Source organism: Neophocaena asiaeorientalis, unplaced genomic scaffold, assembly GCF_003031525.2.
Source record: "Neophocaena asiaeorientalis asiaeorientalis breed wild unplaced genomic scaffold, Neophocaena_asiaeorientalis_V1.1 scaffold251, whole genome shotgun sequence".
Classification (NCBI taxonomy): Eukaryota; Metazoa; Chordata; class Mammalia; order Artiodactyla; family Phocoenidae; genus Neophocaena; species Neophocaena asiaeorientalis.
In genome coordinates, this window is record NW_020173377.1 from 5,404,827 (window position 1) to 5,419,851 (window position 15,025).

At 38.2% G+C, this 15,025-nt stretch overlaps 1 protein-coding gene across 1 annotated transcript; it reads right to left on the reverse strand.

The window, feature by feature from the left end:
• Window positions 1–291: 291 nt before the first annotated feature.
• Window positions 292–14,848, reverse strand: ASB14 (ankyrin repeat and SOCS box containing 14). Its single transcript, XM_024746448.1, has 9 exons — window positions 14,727–14,848; window positions 11,844–11,888; window positions 11,250–11,383; window positions 10,994–11,152; window positions 8,516–8,761; window positions 4,671–4,842; window positions 3,656–4,202; window positions 1,857–2,010; window positions 292–1,120 (listed from the first exon to the last, which is right to left on the reverse strand). Exons 1-9 carry the CDS (start codon window positions 14,846–14,848, stop codon window positions 942–944), a joined length of 1,758 nt encoding a protein of 585 aa, XP_024602216.1. The 3' UTR covers window positions 292–941.
• Between the last annotated feature and the right edge of the window lie 177 nt (window positions 14,849–15,025).

The window sequence follows — 15,025 nt, forward strand, 5'->3', positions numbered from 1 at the left end:
TAAAAAAAAAAGTATGCTAAGACTAAACATATAAACATCAAGCTATAACTGACTGGGCCTGTGGTCATCATCCTGCCTCTCTGTTCTCTCTGTTGATGTGCCATATAATGGTACACAGGTATGGCTGAATGAATGTCTTCTTAGTTTCTTTCCTCGCTTCCACATACAGAAACCTGTACTTAAATGCAACATAGAATATATAGAAATAAAATTTTAAACTAACACCTATAACTGCTTCTATCAGTGAGCCCCTCCTCTGTGTCTAGTAGTCGACTAGGTTCAGTACAGGAATCATAAGCCATCATCCATTCGAAAACACTTGTAGTGATCACATTAACCAATAAATGGCAACCCTTAGCCAGGGTTTTGTAGAAAGAAGGAACGCATGTATCCCATTAATGATGAATTCGCAATTGAAGGTTCTCTTTCAATTAACTGAATTACCTCAGTAATGGACTCTGCAAGTAAACAGACACTAAGCTGGCCTTGGGACTTTTGTACAAGAACAGCTAATTTTAGGGTCATGTACTGGGGTCAATACTTTATTCATTGCAGTCACTAAGACATTTTATATATATACTTCTCTGTAAGAAGGATTACTGTTAATTCAGAATTATCTTGAATTATCAGAGGTAGCATTTATTATTTTGAGCATGTAGAAACGTGGATTTATACATTTAATGTAAGATGAATACAGCATTAGAACTGATGTATCTTAGTTAATTGAAATTTTTACTGTTTGGGTTTTATTTTTACAAAACTGCCTTTCAGAATGCCAGCCATCTGTTGAGAGGCTATGTTCAGAGTGACTTTTTAAAGAATGTAGACTGCATTGAGATTTTAGTTGCTAGGTAAAGTGAGCAACATGAATCAATGTAACAAGTCACATTTTAAGAAAGACATCTGCGGAATTATATACCTTTTCATCCAGAATAGTTTGATTACCAGGTTCCTGTGAAAATTCCTTGTTCATAAAGGTCATATTCTTTGTAAAGGACATATGCCTTTAGACGATTGGGTAACGGAAGAAATGACATGAAGATGGGGCAGCGCAAATGTAAACGTCCCATACACTTCCGGATCTTGAGGCGGCACAAATGTTTCAGGGAGCGAGGGTTTGCTAAAATGAAAAACAGGCACATTATCCAAAAGAAAGAATTGCTTCATTTTTTAGTGATCTTTAGCAAATGTATTTTATACTTAAGCCACCAAGATTTTCATTTGCTGTGACTAAATGGAAAAGGTAATTGGGAAATAGCTTTCCACTTCTCACTGCAGATCTTGTAGCTGTGGTTTCAGAGCCATGTCACGTTAAGAGTCCAAAGACTGGCATCAGTTGTGGGTCTGGCCTGTGAGACCTAAAGCTCCTACATCTGTGTGTATTAACCCCCTGTTCTGCCCCTTGGGGTCAGGCTAAAAACTAAAGATCACTACCTGTGGGGAAATTGTATGAAAGAAATTCTTCTTAATTTGACTTATGTGCTACTGTGAAAGAATTTGATTTGAAGGGTCATTTAATATCCTCTGTAGCCTTAGATCTTAGCATTTTCTCATCCCTGTTTTTAGTGCCATTTCATAGTTTTTAATTCCTGTGTCTATGGTGTACCATAGGACCAGAAGAAAAGTATTATCTACCTATATAATAAATAATTACCTAACAGATTTTATCTATTGGGAAATGGTAGTAAGTACAAATTAAGTGCAGTTATAAATGGTAACATTTTTTAGATAGGAATAGTATTTTTCTTGGTTTCTTTAGGTCAAGCTTTTAACTGAAGAGAACAATGTTCTACAAAAGAAATAAGAGTTCAGTTAGTATTTTTTGGTAAGAATCGTCAAGAAAGAAAGATACTCACTCAAGATAAAATGGATTTCTGACCAGAGCCTCTGTTTTTGGAGCACAGCTTTCAACTTTGAACAGATCCTAACTTGATCAACATAATCAAGCATCACTCGAACAACCTTTCCAGAGAGATGTTGCAGCCATGACAAAGTTATTACTTCGCAGAACTGAGGAAGAAAATCAGAACTATGAAAGTAAATGGAAAACTAAGTATCTGTGGTTTAACACAGTAATCAAAAGAACACTAAACTCGGAGTCAAGAACCAAGGTTTGAAGTTCCTCATTTATAAACTAAGGTGTTGAACAAGAAAATATTTCTTAGCTCTAACATTTGGAAAAATATTTACTACCAAGTCTTCCAAACTTTATAAGATACAAAGGTTTAAAACAGACTGTTACCTGATAGCTTTTATCCCCTTTGGTTGCCTGCATGGCTGTGTGGAATAAAGATTACCTTTCCAGCTTCACTTGCATCTAGATGTGGCCATCTGACTAAGTTCTAGCCAATGAGATGTCAATGGAAGTGTGAGCAACTTCCAGAATGCTGTTAAAGGAAGAGCAAGGTGTGTGCTGCTTCCTCCTGCCTGCCTTCCTGCTGGTTGGACTGTGGATGTGAGTTTCTCCTGTGAATCATGGAACTGTCCAATTAGAAGTCTATTTACTCTCGCCTTTATTTATAGGAGAGGGAAGTAAGCCATGTTATTAGAGCCTCTCTTATTTGGGGTTTTCTATCATTCATAACCTATTCCCACTCTCATACTTGAAACGTATGATAGTTTCTGCCTTTAAGTAATTTACATGTCCTTACACAAGATGCCCATGTAAGAAGGCAAATAATACTATATGAAAAGTCAGGAAATAATACAAGATGACATATTGCTTAAATACCAAGTCCTACATTAATCATAACCTAAAAGTAATATACAATATAAAAATATTTTCCTTTTCAGAATTGACTCAAAGTTCTTTCTCCATTTTATTTATATTTTCAGATTTTAATAATATGAATTCAAGTATCTATAGTGCATCTATTGTGTGCTAAGCACAGATCTGTAAGCTGAGGAAAGTGCTGAACAAGAGCTTACATTCATGTATTTGTGGGGGAGATACATTAATCAGTAAAATATTAAGAATTTCAGAAACCGATAAGTAAAAGAAATGAAAAGCATTAAAGAGAATGATTAGGGAACAGAACTACCTTAGGTAAGATGCATAAGGAAGGGCCTCTTTGAGGAGGTAACACTTGAAATGAGACCTGAAGGGTGGCAGCTATTTGAAAAATCAGGGGAACAGCTCAAGTTGGGGAAAATAGAAGTGACCAATTAAGTAGGGGGAAAATAGGAGACTGTGGTGTGATGACAGCTAAGAGAAAAATGTCTCAAGAAGAGAGTGGTCAACTATATTTATTGTGATCCTTTTTTCATCAAAATGTGACCAAAGAAATCCATTAATCAAATGTTAGAGCCAAAAACCTAGGGGTACAAGTATCAGGAACCCAGAAACATTTTACCTAGATAACTCACTTCTTCAAAGAAAAAACATAACTGGTATATAAGGCTGCATTTATTTTTCACAGCCTTGTTCAGATGTTGCTTCATTTGTGAAACTCCCTAACTGGAGTTAAATCACTTTTTCCTCTGTTTCTATACCTTTTACATCTTTCTACTATCATGTTTATTTTATCATATATTTATCATATTAAAATCTTTCCCTCCATGAGCTTCTGGAGGGGATGGAGTTTTATCTTTTGCTGTAGTTCAGGGACACGGATAATGACTACATAGGGTGACACAGCCGATACTGTGCACTTACCATAGTATCTTTGATAACTGTAGATGTCCAGCCTTCAACAAAAGTATAGAAAGGATGAACTTTGTCTCCATGAGGACAGTCAAAGCATCGCTCTGTGTCATACCCATAATTCAACAGCATCCTGAGCATGACTTCATCTTTCAGTGTGTATTGAAGTGCTGATGGGAAATGTAAAGGGTTGACTTTGCAGAAGTAATTAACGTTGGCCCCATGCCGTAGCAGCAGGCTTATCAGCTCATAGTTGCCCATCCTTAGGGCTACCTGGAGGCAGTTAACTGGGTCTTGATTAGGCAGAGCTCCAGCGCTCAGAAGCAGCTTAACTGAAGAGAGGTCACCATTTGATACAGCAAAATACAAAGCTGACTTCCTGTGGTCATCATAGTGTTTGCGAATTCTCTGATCTAGCATGAAATTTACATCAAATCCAGCCTGGATGAGAAGTTCCAGGCATTTGGGGTGTGCTCCTGCTGCTGCACAGTGAACTGGACTGATGCCACTCCGCTTAATGGCAGCAAAATCTGTGACTGGAACCAAAATCTTCAGAGCTCTGAGAAAGAATTTCAAAGTGCATTAAAAAATAGTTTTTGTTAAGATGCTGCATTGACCTGTATATGATTGCTTTATACTAGCACTGGATGGTATTAGCATCAGTTGGTTTTTAGACACCCCAACCAAAAAAAAGCATGGGCCTGCATCCAAAAACTCAGATACCACGTAAAGTTAAATGAAACTAAGGTGTAGATATAAAACTCAGAATTACCCCAGTCAGTGAAACCTGAGGCTCCCCATATTGCCAAATGACCTGAAAATAAAATAGTTTTATGTCTCTTCAGGGTCTACAGAGGATGTCTGAATTTACCACTTTCTAGCTGGTCAAGAGTTTCTCACCTTTAAAAGGGGTGTTGGAGTTGTAGGATCAGAGGTGAAGAATATAAAATTCCCAGAAGCTGCCCCCCCTCCAAAACCCCATGGCTATTACTATTTCTATTATTTGCAATAATGTAGTTGAACTTACAACAAGTGGCCTCTGTCAGCTGCCACATGAATGGGCAGGTGGCCTGAATTCTTAGGGATGTTGGCATCAGCTCCATACTCTAGCAAGAGAGTCACAGAGTCTGGATTTCCTCCACTAGCTGCTTCAAGTAAGATGGAAGAAGAATCAGAGGCCTGACCAAGAGCATTAGCTCCTAGAAGGAGAAAGAGTGATGTTATGCGAAGAGTCTTTTCCACCGTATTGCTTAAGTATTCTTAAAAGTGTACCACCACTACCAAAAAGCAATTATTGAGCAGCTACTTTAGCAAAACACTAAGAATCAAAGACCTAAAGTATGTACCTCCTGTCTCAGACAGTTTACAAGCTAGTTGGGGAGAGAAAATGGTGTAAGCAGTCTCTAAGTTATAAGTAGGTTGGCTTTCAGAGTAATTTTGTAAGTTATTTGTTTCTAACTTAAAAATCCCAGGAGAAGTAATTTTATAGAAGATGGTTTTATTTCCAGACCAGCATACAAAAGCTTGCTTACCTCATAACACACTATAAGATGGTCTAACAATCCTGTTGAACTATGTCACCATGACATCTAATGAAGATCTTACGGTGGAAAAGCGTATTTGTTCTGTTTTAACTTGTTCCTAGGAGACTGTTCATACTAAGAGACACTAGCTGTTTTTAGTTGAAGATAGGGACTGCTGATAGTTAAAAGGGTATATTGTAGTACCCTGTAAGCTAAGTGCTGTGTGAGTGGTGTGGATAATAAGAGTACAGATACAGGCTGTCTTCTTGAAGATCTCAGGGCTGGGGTTGTGAGCAGGGCTGAGAGGTGAAGGAAGGAGGGAGGAATTTGGGGTCAGTTGTGGAAGGCCTCTCAGTAAAGGCTTTGAAGAAAGAGTAGCATTCGAATGGACAAAAGAAAAGGAGGACACTCTGGGCACCTTCACAACTCATATAAAAAAGATATAGTGACTTTAGTGTGGACTCCATAATCTTCAGAATATAAGGACTCTAATAATTTATTGACTGTCTTGCATGTGTAAGCAGTAAGCCAAAGCCCATTTAAGGTGTATGTTGGCTCATCACAGTCATTTGTTCTTCTCTGTTCTTTATTTTGGCAATATCATCCACATACAAATTCTATTTCAATATATTATTCCTAATTTATATGGTGTCATTGTGCTTTACATGGAATGGCACTCTACTGCTGTTTCAACTTGGAGGAAATTGAAAGATCTTTCTTCATGGAAAAGATTATGATGAATCAGATCTCAGTCTTAAAAGCTCATATAGTTTTAGATGCAAAACTCCAGACTTAAGTGGAGTTGTACCGTAGGAGGAGAGATGAAAGTGACTTCAGTCTTTGGAAAATTATGTCCCCTCCTTAACAAGTGCAGAATGGGGTACCCAAATGATGCCATTCATTGAATAATCCATCTTGAAAATGAATTCCTAGAAGACAGATTATCTTCTCTATGTTCTGGAAGGAATCCATAAAATGCTTCCTACAGAAGAATTCTCACTGTAGCATTTGATGAGGAATAATCCATTTTAGGTGGGTGTTCTCTTAGTGAAAGTTCTACATAGAACTATGAGAAATCTATTATATGCACCATGTTTTTTCTTTTACTGTTACTCACATTTTTTGCTAATACATATAATATATATGTCCTGATTATCATCGCTCAATTAGATAACCCCTTCCTGCATATTTTTGTCTAATTGAAAAATTTGTAAATGGATTAAAATATTTTGAAAATTAAAAAAAAAGAATATAGTGGCTCCCCCAGAACCCCATTCCTAGAATGCATTAAGAAATGTCTAATAAGCCCCCATCTAATGAGTACTCACTATGTGCTGGTTTCTTTTTTTTTTTTTTTTGCAGTACGCAGGCCTCTCACTGTTGTGGCCCCTCCAGTCGCGGAGCACAGGCTCCGGACGCGCAGGCTCAGCGGCCATGGCTCACGGGCCCAGCCGCTCCGCGGCATGTGGGATCTTCTCGGACCGGGGCACGAACCCGTGTCCCCTGCATCGGCAGGCGGACTCTCAACCACTGCGCCACCAGGGAAGCCCTGGTTTCTTTATGTATGTAATAATTTCTAAACTTCACAACAACCCTAGGAAGTAGATGCTAATATCTTCATTTTAAGATGAAGAAACTGAGTTTCATTGAGATTAAATTACTTCACCAGAGATGCACAACTAGTAAGAAAGGTAGTCGGGATTCATATACAGGTGGGCCAGACCCAGGTGCTATTTCTATGATGCCATGTTGCCACTCTAGCAGTGCAAGGTAATAAAGTAATGTGATTTGGAATGAGACAGATGTGGGTTCAAAGCTTGGCTCTTCTATTTAGTAGCTATGTGCAAATGACTGTATAAGGGGCTTACCTAAGGGAAATGCTCCCTCACTGACCTCACTGAGGTCAACCGATACTGGTTTCTTTGAAAGGTTAAGGATTTAAAATCTGTCGCCTCTCTTTTTTTTGTGTGTGGTACGTGGGCCTCTCACTGTTGTGGCCTCTCCCATTGCGGAGCACAGGCTCCGGACGCGCAGGCTCAGCGGCCATGGCTCACGGGCCCAGACACTCCGCGGCATGTGGGATCTTCCTGGACCGGGGCACGAAGCCGTGTCCCCTGCATCGGCAGGTGGACTCTCAACCACTGCGCCACCAGGGAAGCCCTCTCCTGTTTCTTTATATTTTAATCAATGATCTACACAAAAGGTTGCTCTTTTTGTGTAGATGAAGGATCCAGTGTTTACTTTGCTATTCCAGCTAATAACTTTAGACATCTCTGGTATCACTCATTTAAAACATCTTACTTAAAAGGTCTTATGGCCATTGATTGGGAACTAGCCTCCCCTATATGATAGGAAAGATTTAGGTAAGTCTAAAAAGCAGAAAGTTGTTCTTAAATGTAGGAGTCCCTGCAGTCTAGAAAATTGGACACCAGGACCGTCTATTGTTAGAGAAAGAAATAAGACTTCTGGATACAAATGGGGAGGAGAATAAAGAAGATAATTCTAATATTGGGACTTTATTAAATCTTGGTAAAGATTTGCTTCTTCGAAAAAAAGCTTTAGATATTACACTGCTCTTCTAACAGTGTCATCAATGAGGGTCTCCTCAAAGACAGTTCTCTGAGCTAGGATCTCTGCCAGTTAAACCAGGATCTAAGATGGCCACAGCTATAGCACGGGTGGCAGGGGAGGGTGTGTTTGAAGGGAAGTTCTACAACTGGTACCATCCCTGACCCTCACTTTCCTCAAGGGTAAAATGAGGATAATGCCTACCTTACAGGGTTTGTAGAAGATTATTTGAGATAAAATAAGTAGCTTAATACCTGGTGCTTAGAGAGTACTCAATACATATAAATTGCCTTCCCCTTCTCTCAGAGTTTTGTTTATTAATAGAGGGGAGAAGTGGGACCCAAAGAGAAGAAATCAGGAAGAATTTCCTAACAACTTAATTCATCTGGTAACAGGTTGGACTGCCTCATAACTTAGCTTAAGCAGAGACACGTGAAGGGGATGTTGTGGAGTGTTTCATTCTATGAATCTAGAAAAGAACACCACCACACAAAAAATTAAACAAAAAACAACCATCCTCTTAACATGGTCAGGGTACATTAAATAAAAGAGTAACCTGCATCCTAGTAATTTTAGGGAAACTGCTTCACAGCAAATAAGAAATATTCAACCCCTATTTTAGGCTCTTTCAATAGCTAATATTAACACACACTTCAATAAAATATTAAGTTAGGCTTAAATAAAATGTTAACTTCTATTACACTGAAGCTCTCCAGAAAGAGGAGAATGCTTAGGTCATGTTATCCTTTAGTAGTGTGCTGACTGTATAGGAAAATCTTGCCTTTCTGCAGTAATAGTTCCATGATTTTAGTGTGTCCACTTTGGGCAGCAAGAGCAAGAGGAGTGAATCCGTAGGAGCTCTTTGGGTCAGGGTGGGCCCCAGAAACCAGCAGGAGCTTCACTATGTCCCGTCTGCCCAGCCTGGCTGCTTCGTGGAGAGCTGTCTTCTCGTTGGCACACCGCAGATTGACATCTGCTCCATGGCTGATCAGCAAGGCGGCCATATTGTAGGAGTCCTGTAGAACAGCTGAGAGATTAGAAGTGAGGGAGGCATCATGTTCAACCGGAAATTAAGGCCAGAGTATCAGATCAGCTAGTTTCCCTCAGGCTTCTTAAGGAGTTCTTCCTACCTATTCCCCATGTACCAGCATTTGGTGTTTAGGAAACGGATTGTAAAATGAGGCATATATCAAATAATATTAATAGTGTTTTACATCAATAGGCTATTTGCTTTTCTGTAAACCATGACCAATTATTCATTGTCTGTTGGCTGCTTATGTAGCTGAAAAACAAAGTTTTCATTTATCATCTTTATGTTCTCAAGAAAATGGGAACTTAAGTACCTAGTACAGTCCTAGAAATGTTTGTAGCTGCTTTACATGAGGAAAAACAAAAACAGCAATAATTAGGAAATTATTGTTAACCTCACATTTTGTTAACCAATATTCTCTAATTGGCATTTCTGCTGTTAATTTGCATTGGATGATAATCTTTAGTCTTTCAAGATTCTAGAGCACCTTAATTTATCCATCTCCCTATCCATTTGCTAATTGTTGGCACCAGCTGTGTTTGGGGAATCTTGCTAGGTGTTAGACACTGAATCAGTATGAATTCTGCTCACAACCATTTATAATGTAATTATATAATTATAGCCATATCAAGGGCTATAACTGCACTAAGACTAGGAATATAGAGCGCCAAGAGTGTTGGGTCTTTTGTAATTCATTGAGCTGGCACTTTGTGTGCTCCTTCATTCTGGAAAGATGAAACATGTCCTTTGTTTTAGGAAATAATTTTCTAGACTTGTCTCATTGACAGTATATTGCCTCTATTTTGTCTGTTCTCTTTCTACCATTCCTGTTACTCACAGGTTGCTCCTCTTCAGTTATCATCCTAGTTCTCTTAGTTATTCTTCTTACTGATTTTTCATTTCTTATCTTCTTCTTCTGGAAGCTTTCCTAACTTTTATCTCCTCGCATTTGAGTTTTTTAAAATTTCTGCCGTCATATTTTTAATTTTCAAGAGTGTTTTCTGTTTTGTTCTTCATTTTTTTTTAGTAGTGTCCTGCTAGTTCATTAATTTTCATTGATTTCTCTGAGGAAATTAATGATAATTTCCCCCTACCTTTTATTTTCCCCTAAATAATCTGTTTCCTCCAAGTTGTTTATCTTTGTTTGTTGAAGACTTTCCTCAGATAGTCCTTGGATGTCTGCTCATGATTAAGAGCTGGGGACTAAAAATCTGCCTGGAAATTCTAAACATTGACTGTGGTCTTAACTGTAGGTTAATATGCCTGGGCTATTTGTTGGGCAACCTCCAGTTTTAGTATTTTTAGTTCTTTCTCTTTGAGCTGATCAGATTCTCCAAAGAAGCCTCCTCTTGGAGGGAGAAGTTCTAGCTGCCGGCTTTCTAGAATTTGGTGAAGAACTGGCAGATCTCAGCCTATGTGCTTAATTCCTCCAGTGTTTTCAATCCAGTATTCTTGCCCTTGCCAAATAACCCCCAGTCCAGAGAGCCTTTGCTCACACTATTCAGAGAAAAAACTTCCAAAATTCTGCTGGGTGGGGGAAGGGTCTGACCCAGCAGGGTGGATTGAGAGAAGTGATCTAGATACCTGACTACTTGTTTCTTAATAGTTTCCAACCAATTTTTCTATTTTAGCTGCCCATCCTTCATCCCTGCTCCATGAGGTAACTATAGCCAACAATTTCCAGGCCTTTTGATATAACTGTGCTGGTTTTTGGCTTTCCCCACTCCAAGTTAAGATTTGGCTTTCTTGACACTTACTACTCATCCATCCGCTCTTCTGATTTTTAAAAATCATGTTATTGTTGTCTCCTCTTCCATTCTTCCCATTCTTTGTATCTTAACCCTTTAAAACACCTGATGAACTGTAATCCTCCCGAAGACTCAGGAGGCAGCAGAAATACTCATTCATATTTAATCTGCCATCTTTACCCAACCATTGGCTGCTTCTTCCTACTCTGCTCCTCTCCTATATTTCTTATACCAGAATTAACTTGTTCAACTGAGGTACCATGTAAAAATGATCAGCTCATAATTGGGCAGAGACTTTCCCTCAGGCCACCTCACAGGCCAGCCTATATAAAGCTTTTTGAGGGTCAGGTACCCATGTGTGGTTATTTGGCACCAGAGTGACAGTGCTACAACTATGCACAAGAAACTGCCTTTGAAACCCGTGGGCCTGGAGGACACTCAGAGCCACAGACTGTTCTCCAGAGCTAACGTGTTAATTTACCTGTAAGAAGAGGAGAATTGCCTTCGACATTCTTGGCATTTGGATTGCAGCCATTGAGAAGAAGAAAACAGACATTTTCTAAGAGGCAATTGCTGACAGCCAAAAAAAGTGGTGTTTCACCATTGTTGGTGGTTTGCTCCCACACACTGGGTTTTGAAGCTGAAATAAATCCATTAGACCACACAGATTAAGATACAGAAATAAATTTTAAATTTATTTCTCAGAAGCATCAATAAGAGTTATAAAGGGAGTTTACCATTCAGGGTTATTTCCAAAATGTTCTTATTTAATTGCACTGCAGCCTTATGGAGAGGAAGCCAGCCTATCTCATCTGCTTCATCAAAAGCAGAACGGTACTTGGTCAACCCTGACAATACATCTTCCTTACCTATTAACAAGTCAAATGAGAACATATTCACATTTGGCACATATACAAGGCAGCCCATACTGCTTCTGAATTCCATCATCAAGGTTAGTGCATGAGACAACAATATTTTAGCACTACCTTTAATGAAAGACAAATTTAAATGGCATAGGACAAACAAGCAGTAAGGCCTTTCATCTAGCATTCCATACCACCTGGACCTGTGAATACCCGTCATCTTGTTACACACAGAAAACAGCTCTGTCCACCGAGGAGCCCAGGAGCTGTTTGCTAAGTTTTGCTGAAGTAGTTTCTCCCAGGGAAGGCCCCATCAGACTCTTGACAATTAGCTGTTGACCCCATAGTGTTCGGCACTTGGGAGATCCTGCTTCTAGGCTTCCTGAACTTAGAGGGGAAATGCTACCAGTTGTCACCATTACATCTTACCATAAGTTGAAGGGGATAGAATAGGAAGAGTACTTAACTGTCTCTATTGTTTCAACTATCCTCTTACAGTCTGCAATCAAAAAGCTGCAGAGAAAAAACATATGAATGTAATTCCAAAACTGAGGAAAAAACTAAGGCATTTGATAAAACAAAAGGAAGGGGTAAAGGCAATAGTAGTTAACCAGGAATGAACTCACATGAGGCAAATGACTGAGGCATAATAGAAATACTTCAAAACGCAAGAGGGAGGAGATAGGAGATATATGTATATGTATAGCTGATTCACTTTGTTATAAAGCAGAAACTAACACACCATTGTAAAGCAATTATACTCCAATAAAGATGTTTCAAAAAATAAATAAATAAAAGATATATGTATATATATTCAGAAAAAAAAAAAAGGAAAAAGAAAACGTAGTATGGCCCTTAATGTATTCCAGGGAAACTCCCCTCCCATGTGTCTTCCCTCATCAGCTTCTTTAGGGCAAGAACTTTGAGAGCCTGGATTACAGTTAGCCTTCAATCAGTGTCTGCTGAACTGAATCAAACATGCCTAGGACTGAAATGTCACACTGTCACATGGTAAAATTTAAATAGCCACTCTATAATGTCAATGATTCTAGCAAAAATTATTATTTAAAAAAATAGTAAATAATCATGGTGTAAGTTTTAAAAAATATTCATGATCAGAATCTGTATTCAAAAACAATTAGCAGTTCTTTAAAGTAATATTTTTATTAAAATATTTAAAGTTTTAAAGCTCAACTTATATTATTTTAAACTCTAGTAAATAAGGATTGTCACCTTCCCTTTTTCTTTGATTATTCAATGAACCCAGCTTGAAAAAAATAAATTCCCTTAGCCAATCTGTCCTACATAAAATTTAGTCAATCTCCCTATCTTAAAGTCAACTGATTAGCAACCTTAATTCAATCTGCAGCCTTAATTCTCCATTGGCATGTAAGGTTACATATCCACAGGTTCTGGGGATTAGGACTTGGGACATCTTTTGGTGAGCGGGGGCTTTACTGCTCCTGTCTCAAGTATATTCTATTTTCCTAATTCCTTCAAGTGCCTGATCAAATCAGCAAGCCTTGCTAAGTATCATACAATTCTTGCAAGTCTAATGACTGAAATTTATAACTGTAGTCAATTTTAATTTCTTTGAAACATTTCAGTACTCTTAATCAAAATCTCTTATGCCTTTCAACCTAAAATCATGACTTCAAAGTTAATCACAAGGTTTAATCACAAGGTTAATACAACAGGTAACCCAATGAAATCCAATTTATTTACAAAACTTTTAACTATTTAAAGATTATTCCTAAATTTAACATAAAAGTGTAGGAATAGTGTAGTAAAGAATGCAGACTCTGAAGCCAGGCTGCCTGGCTCATTACTTACTAGCTCTGTGACCTTGGGTAAGTCATTTAATTTCTCTATGCTATGCCTCAGTCGCCTCATCTCTAAATGGGGAAAATAATAGTACCTACCACATAGAGAGGTAACGAGAATTAGAATTTAAATGAGTCAATACATATTTATGAAATGCTCAGAATAGTGTGGCACACAGTGATCACTCCATGAGTATGTTACTTAAAAAAAAAATACTGTAGGTTTGATATACTCCAACATCTCTGTATTTAATTACAAAATCTCTTGGGGTTAAAACACATTTATCCCATTTTACCTCCATCAGGCAAATAGAGGTCACCACCCCAAGCAAATGGGTTTAATACCCCTGAAAAATAATTGTAACTACTCAGGGGCTTGAAGTTGCTGATCACCCAGAGAGCATTTGACTAGCTGTGCTTGGCCGCAGACAGCCCATATCCAGGGCAATTCTCTTACTCCACTGAGGGATCCATGGGGTCCTTTTCTAGTGTTGTCATACCAGAACTCTGAGTTCACACCCTTCAGAAGGGGTTAGTCTCTTCTGGGTTTAAGTTTACATAATTACTTCTTTTGATTTGAGTAGATTAAAGACTTTACCCTACTAAGGTTTCTGTGTCTTGGTTGGATTTATGCATTTCCTTAGCTCCCCAAAGACAAGATGCATTAGTGTTCTCTAGTCTTACATATCCTCATGTATTTCTTCTTTCTGATTTCTCATCTGCCTCTCCTCACCCATATTTGCTATTAACCTCCTCCAACTATTTTCTTTCTTTTTTTAAATTAATTTTTATTGGAGTATGGTTGCTTTACAATGTTGTGTTAGCCTCCACTGCACTACGAAATGAATCAGCCATATACATACAGATATCCCCTCCCTTTTGGACTTCCTTCCCATTTAGGTTACCACAGTGCATTAGGTAGAGTTCCCTGTGCTATAAAGTATGTTCCTATCAGTTGTCTATTTTATACATAGTATCAATAATATCAATGTGTCAATCCCAGTCTTCCAATTCCTCCCTCCCCACCCCCTTCCCCTTTGGTATCCATACATTTGTTCTCTGTGTCTATGTCTGTATTTCTGCTTTGCACATAAGGTCACTGATACCATTTTTCTAGATTCCACATATGTGCGTTAACATACGATACTTGTTTTTCTCTTTCTGACTTACTTCACTCTGTGTGACAGTCTCTAGGTCCATCCATGTCTCTACAAATGACCCAATTTCATTCCTTTTTATGGCTGAGTAATATTCCATTGTATATATGTGCCACATCTTCTTTATCCACTCCTCTGTTGATGGACATTTAGGTTGCTTCCATGTCCTGGCTATTATTTTCTTTACTGCCTGATTAAATTCTGAATTATTTCCAAATTTCTCCTGTCTGGTCACACATCAAGTCTCATAGATATTCAGCTCCTTGGATTCTGACCCTCTCTTCTGTTTTTGTCACAACACTAGCATCGGTGCTTATGACAAGGCTCAACTGTTGAATACTTATACTATGTTGCCAATGAGATACCATTACCTCTCATCTTCAGGTGACTGCTGTGTAGTTTCCGGCTTGTGAATATCCTGTAAACTCTGTTGAATGATGAGCTGGGTGTCAAACTCATTGTCTATGTCTTCGTCACTGGTGTAATTATCCATGTGAAATGCAGACAGATTTACTTTAAAGTCAAAATGAATTAAAAATATTTTTCCAGTTGTGAAAGATTATCAACTGATTAAAATTATAAATGAAATTCAGAAAACTAAAAAATTAATAGGATTGATAAATGAAAAAGTGCAAAATTTAGAACACAAAATATTCATTAAAAATCTTTT